This window comes from Nicotiana tomentosiformis, chromosome 5, assembly GCF_000390325.3.
Source record: "Nicotiana tomentosiformis chromosome 5, ASM39032v3, whole genome shotgun sequence".
Taxonomy (NCBI): Eukaryota; Viridiplantae; Streptophyta; class Magnoliopsida; order Solanales; family Solanaceae; genus Nicotiana; species Nicotiana tomentosiformis.
Genome location: NC_090816.1, coordinates 137,278,921 through 137,285,514, shown reverse-complemented (window position 1 = coordinate 137,285,514; position 6,594 = coordinate 137,278,921). Strand labels below are relative to the sequence as shown.

Below are 6,594 nucleotides of genomic sequence, written 5' to 3'. Positions count from 1 at the left end.
ACCCTATTGTTATTTGTTTCCTATTATTTTTATATATTATATTGTACAGGTTATTAGACTAGTGAGTGTCTTGATTGTACCTCGTCTCTACTCCATTGAGGTTAGTCTTGATATTTACTGGGTACCGACCGTGGCGTACTCATACTATATTTCTGCATATTTTTATGCAGAGTCAGGTATTGAAGATAATGGACTTGAGCAGAGTTAAAGAGGGATAGTAAGAATTCAAGGTAGAGCTGCTTGGTCGTTGCAGTCCCTTGGAGTCTTTTCATTTCATTGTACTGTTAACTTGTAATCAAACAATATTGTATATTCGGTCCTCGTGATCATTCTATGTATTCAGTTAGAGTTCGTGACTTAGTACTATCAGTCTTGGGAGGTTGTATATTGTAATTATTTTCGTTGTTAGTTTTAAAAAAAAATGGCTTCAAAAAATGTAATGAAAACTGGCTTACCTAGTCTTAGAGACTAGGTGTCATCACGACGCTTGTGGTGGGATTTTGGGTCGTGATAATTTTTTACTTATGTTAGTGTCACCGTATATATAGTAGACTAAGTTAAAGTTGATCTTCCATTGTATATATGTTAATTTTGAAGAAAAATATGCATGTCATGCTACTGAAAAACTTAGATACGCCGAATAGCTTATGTAATAGCACACATATGGTATATAGAAGTTTTGACAATAACGTCATACATGCAAAAATTATGATACTGGTTAATATGCTTCTAAGTATATTCTTATCCCTGAATTCAACTTTCATCTTCCGAAACTAAGGAATATCCTTTTAAATTTGTGTAAAAATAGTTTTTAGTATGTTTATGTTTTGTAAATATAATAAATAGCATAAGGACAAACATTCTAAATATTGGACTATATTTACCCCAATATATTTTCTTGCACGAACAAATGAACAATTGTATGTTGCACTTTCAAGAGGGATATAAAGATCGTCAACAAGAGTTCTGGTTAAAGCAGAGCAACCAACACATTAGGAGGAAACATACACAAAAAAATATTGTCAACAAAGAAGTGTTCGTTAAGATACCATCATATTAAATATTTTTAAACTATAATATATAATTATTATCTAACTAACATGACAAATTGATCATTTGTGTAAGTTTTGATGACGTCCTTTTATTTTAAATTCATGTATTATACTAATGTAATAATATTTTTTGGGATTTAAATGATTGTTGTAATATTATATATAAAATTTCTCTCATTAATTAAATTTTATTGTTCTTCATATAAATAAATATTTAAATCGTCATGTGTCATTATTAACGTGCTTATATACTAGTATACACAAAATTAGAGGAGTTAGTCTTGAGTGAATACTGATTTATACACGTGTCGCACGGGTATTTTATCCTTTAGTTTCTTTTAAAATTGCGCGAGTTATAATATTAATAACCCTCCTATGATCATGGGAAGCCGTTATCACGGGTTATAATATCCTTATTAGTCAGAGTACATATGTATTCATAAAAAATATGTATTATAATACATGATTTTGATTGGCAATTTGTACCTTATTAAGAAAGAGCTATAAAACGTATTATTTTCTAATCTTTATAGGATAAGGATTGACTAATTGGAATTTATCTAGTAACTTTTTGCAATTTTTACTTTTATCTAATTCTACATTAATTAGAATTTATTACTAGTATATTTGAAATTATTGTAGTCTTAAAGGGAAAAAAAATTAATGTTAATTTATTACCATAATTGAAATTACAATCCTACAAGGATTTAAACTAAAGGATAAACATATCACAAATTCCTCAACGGATTTGACTCAAAATATCTCTTTTATACTCTTTCCTTTTTGACTTCGGTTACTACACCTATATTATATATCCATTCCTTCACTTTATATCTTATTCTTTCTTATCAACAAAGTTGAAAAACAGGGCGTGGGGTTTGGAATCTTTGAGAAAAAGACTACTGAAGTTGAAAAAATAAGTGGCAGAGTTTGACAACTTCACTTAGGTACTGATTTTCTGTTTTCTTTTGTTTTTCAAGTTTGGTTTTGCATGAAAATTATACACTGGTTTTTCTCTTGTTCTGATTCTCAATCCCAATTGTCATTGTTTTTTTTATACATTTATTCTTAAGTTTCTCCATTTTTTTTTTGTTGAATTCTGCATGATGGTATAATTTATTTTCTTTGATCTGATTTTTTTCATTGGCATTCTTGTTTATTCTCTGGATATTAATATTAATGGTATAATTGGTCAATCTATATGAAAAAAATTATATTTCTATATGGGATTTTTTTTTTAATGTATCAGACCACAAAATAAGTCTAGATAAGTGGAGTACTGAATTCTTGATTTGGCAATAGAATCAATGGTTGCTTTTGTTATAAATAAGAAAACAGTGACAATTTATGTTTCTGTATATATAGAACTGGTATTTGCCTTTTGTTTTTGCCTTGTTCAGATAATTTGGCATATGAAACGTCTCAATCAGTATATCCATTGTACAAATTGGTTAATTTTTTGTGCTAAAGTTGTTCCCTTTTTATTCCAGAATCAATTCATCTTTCCTCAATTTTTAGTATTAATTAACAGATCAAGAATCTTTCTTTTTTGGTCCTAGTGCTACTTTTTGCAATTTGTATTAATGAATGTATTTGATCCTCAAGCAACTTGGATGAAAATTGTATTGGATAATGAATGTGATTTAGATTAAAAAGGCTGAGTCCTTTGTTGTTGGCAGGTAATTTGCTGTGAAGATTTCTCTTGTGAATTCTTTTTAAGCATAGCAGAAAACTAGATTGATACCGGGATACTATGGAAGGCGGTCCTCACAAAGCGGATAAGACGGAGTTTACAGAATGTTGGAGGACGTCATGGAAAACGCCTTACATCATGCGTCTCGCCTTTTCTGCTGGTATTGGAGGGTTGCTGTTTGGTTATGATACCGGTAAACGACAACTGCTTTTAATACCAATTTTTTTGATTAGACCAGATGGTTTGATACTATGTTGCCGATAAAACCTTTGTCAATAAATTGGAGCGATAAGATGTAAATTATTGTTAAGTTCAGTATTAATGAAGTTTCTTTGTCGCTTATTAATTTTAAAGTTTGGCTCTATGTGATTTTCTTGCAAACAAGGTGTGATTTCTGGTGCATTGCTTTATATTCGGGATGACTTCAAAGCTGTTGATAAGCATACTTGGTTGCAAGTAAGTGATATACTCTGCTTTATATATCAATTCAGGCAGTCCGGTACACTAAGCTCCCGCTATGCGCGGGGTCCGGGGAAGGGCCGGACCACAAGGGCCTATTATACGCAGTCTTACCCTGCATTTCTGCAAGAGGCTGTTTCCACGGCTCGAACTCGTGACCTCCTGGTCACATGGCAACAACTAGGAGGTCACGACTTCAATTTGATTATATTGTGAAAACAGAATAACATTTTTTTTTTTTCAAAACAATGTAGGAAACCATAGTAAGCATGGCGGTTGCAGGGGCAATTTTTGGGGCAGGATTTGGTGGCTGGTTTAATGACAAGTATGGTCGGAGAAAATCGATTCTTTTAGCAGATATCTTGTTCTTTATTGGTGCAATCGTTATGTCAGTTGCGCCAGCACCGTGGGTGATAATTATTGGAAGAGTTCTCGTCGGTTTAGGAGTTGGAATGGCTTCCATGACATCTCCACTTTATATCTCAGAAGCTTCCCCAGCTCGGATTAGAGGAGCTTTAGTTAGCACGAATGGTCTGCTAATTACGGGTGGACAGTTTCTATCTTATCTTATCAACTTAGCATTTACCAGGGTAATACATGTTGAATCTTTTTTGCTGGTTTTTATCCGATTGGAATTGTTTATATCATTTGGAACGTTAACTGATTTCTGTGAATACTTTTAGACCAAAGGAACTTGGCGATGGATGCTCGGGGTAGCTGGAGTTCCTGCTTTGATTCAATTTTTCCTAATGCTATCCCTCCCCGAGTCACCTCGATGGTTGTATAGAGAGGTAGGCCGATTGCCTGTTTAATTTTCTCTTTTTATCAGAAAATTTGAAGACATTTTCATTTCTAGTAGATTCTCTCATTGCCATAATTAATTGTCCTTGTCCTTTGACCTTTTTTGCAGAACAAAAAAGACGAAGCTAGGGCTATATTAGAGAAGATATATCCGGCTCATGAAGTTGAAGATGAGATGAAAGCTTTGGAGATTTCCATTGAAGCAGAGAAGGCTGATACTCAATTCCTTGGAGCTGGTATTTTCTCAAAAGTCAAGAGTGCTTGGAGTAACACTGTTGTTCGTCGTGGTCTCTATGCCGGTATTACAGTCCAAGTGGCACAACAATTTGTCGGAATAAACACGGTCATGTATTACAGTCCGACGATTGTACAACTGGCTGGATTTGCTTCTAACAAGACAGCTTTAGCGCTCTCGCTCATAACATCTGGTCTCAATGCTGTCGGTTCCATTGTGAGTATGTGCTTTGTCGACAGATTCGGGAGGAGGAGGTTGATGATTGTCTCCATGTTTGGTATCATAGCATGCCTAGTGGTATTGTCTGTGCTCTTCATGCAAGCTTCTTCACATGCCCCGCCGATTAGTGCCTTTGAATCCAATCACTTTGGATCAAATTCCACATGCTCGGCATTTCTAAAAGCTCCCGATGCATCGTCCTGGAACTGTATGAGTTGCTTGCAGTCTTCCTCAGATTGTGCTTTCTGCTCTAATGGAGACAACAAAGTAAGTTTTGTTGGTTTTACGTCCTCACTGATGCATTTATTAACTAATTCCCTTTGGTATTATTGTCAAATCCTTGTTATGTTTGTCCAAAACAGTACAGTAGTATGCATATTAGTAACGGAGACGCCTTATACCCTGAGGTGTTATCCGACACTGCTTTGCTGAAATCTTTTACTATATCATATACAGTAATAATATTTTTCTAAACAACAGTATGTTCATATACAATGCACCATTGTTTGAAATATACAAAGTAAATGTGAATTTCAGACATGAAGTAAAGGTTTAGAACACGACAATCCCAAACTCAAACCGACCTACAACTCAAATTGTAACAATAGGCCGACACTGCTTACACCAAATCTTGCGTAAGCAATTGTGCGACTTGGTTTCCTCCTAATTGCATTTAATTGTCATGTTTGGCTTTTTGTTCTCTTTTTTTCGCGTATTTAGTATTGGTAATTTGGTATTGACAGTAACTTTCTTTGATCAGTATCATCCTGGTGCATGCTTGGCTTTAAATGATGATGTTAGAGGTTTATGCCGATCAGAAAAGCGTGCATGGTACACAAAAGGTTGTCCTAGCAAGTTCGGGTTCTTTGCAGTGTTGCTTCTTGGAATGTACATCATATCTTACTCTCCGGGAATGGGAACAGCGCCTTGGATCGTCAACTCTGAGATATACCCCTTAAGATACAGAGGTATTGGTGGTGGTATAGCGGCCGTTGCTAATTGGGTATCTAATCTTATAGTGAGCGAGTCGTTCTTGACTTTGACGGAGGCAATTGGTTCTGCTGGTACATTCCTTTTGTTTGCTGGATTCTCTGCAATTGGCTTAGTTGCCATATTCTTTCTTGTACCTGAAACAAAAGGCCTGCAATTTGAGGAAGTTGAGAAGATGCTTGAGAAAGGCTATAAACCAAAGTTGTTTCGCAAGAAAACGAGCGAAAAGACAGCAGATGCAAGCTAAGTTCAATTCAGTGTGACATTTTTTGCTGGTAATTTGTCCCATATTTATAGATTATGGCGAAAAATAAGCTCTACTACAACATGCTAGTGAAGGTCTCTGATTGTCAAGATACTGTTTTATAGTGTAGATGATCAGAGAGTAGAACATTTTGTTTTTTCAATTAGACATTTCAAATGGCAAAGTGACATTTTGGTTTATCTGCTCTAGATATCTTTTCTTCGCTTCCTTAATATCTTGTTGTTGTTACTATTTATTGTCGTTACTTCTTTTCTTTTTTGTAGCTGATTGTTTATCGGAAATAATCTTTTTACCTTCTCGGGTAGGAGTAAGGTTGCATACACTTTACGCTCCCAAGACCCCACTTATGGGAATTCGCTGGATTGTTGTATGTTCTTGTTGGTTGTCCCTGTTTATAGCTGTTGTTTAGTGCATGACCTCTTTTTATTTCTCTAGCGATTGATGGACCTTTTGGATGTCGGTCTAATGATCCTTTTTGAGTAAATTGAAAATCTTAGGAGAAAATGTTAGACCATATTTTAAGATTTTGTAAGTTATTTGCAAATATTAGACCACAATCTAATATTTTGTGAGCAAACTGAAAATTTTATGAGCAAATATTATATCCGATTCTAATGTTATCCAGAAGGTAACTTTCAAAGGCTATATTTGTAAAACTTTTTAAAACAAAATGTAAACAGTGGCCTTTAAGGGGACATTTGCGTAAATCGGTCTTGAGAGACAATTTAGGTGGGCCAAAAGTTTGTTCGGGCGGGTTTCTTTTTTGAAAAATTACAATGTATAGCCGTTGTAAAAATAATGGCAGAAAAAATGAATAAAATTTGTATATTTTTTGTATATATATATATACATTATGTATGTTACATATAAAAATTATATA

The 6,594-nt window shown here is 34.3% G+C and overlaps 1 protein-coding gene across 1 annotated transcript; it reads left to right on the top strand.

The window, feature by feature from the left end:
- Positions 1 to 1,845: 1,845 nt before the first annotated feature.
- On the top strand, positions 1,846 to 5,893 carry LOC104115092 (inositol transporter 4). The gene is made up of 7 exons (XM_009625666.4): positions 1,846 to 1,999; positions 2,732 to 2,938; positions 3,131 to 3,201; positions 3,459 to 3,794; positions 3,888 to 3,995; positions 4,115 to 4,726; positions 5,220 to 5,893. The coding sequence occupies exons 2-7, from the start codon at positions 2,806 to 2,808 to the stop codon at positions 5,694 to 5,696; spliced, it is 1,737 nt and encodes a 578-aa protein (XP_009623961.1). The 5' UTR covers positions 1,846 to 1,999; positions 2,732 to 2,805; the 3' UTR covers positions 5,697 to 5,893.
- The last annotated feature ends 701 nt before the right edge of the window (positions 5,894 to 6,594 follow it).

Excerpts from the sequence above, each read along its gene's own strand:
- LOC104115092 (XM_009625666.4), top strand. The coding sequence starts at position 2,806 with ATGGAAGGCGGTCCTCACAAAGCGGATAAGACGGAGTTTACAGAATGT. Across the intron at positions 2,939-3,130 it reads GCTGTTTGGTTATGATACCG|GTGTGATTTCTGGTGCATTG; the intron begins GTAAACGACAAC and ends CTTGCAAACAAG. Across the intron at positions 3,996-4,114 it reads CTCGATGGTTGTATAGAGAG|AACAAAAAAGACGAAGCTAG; the intron begins GTAGGCCGATTG and ends CCTTTTTTGCAG.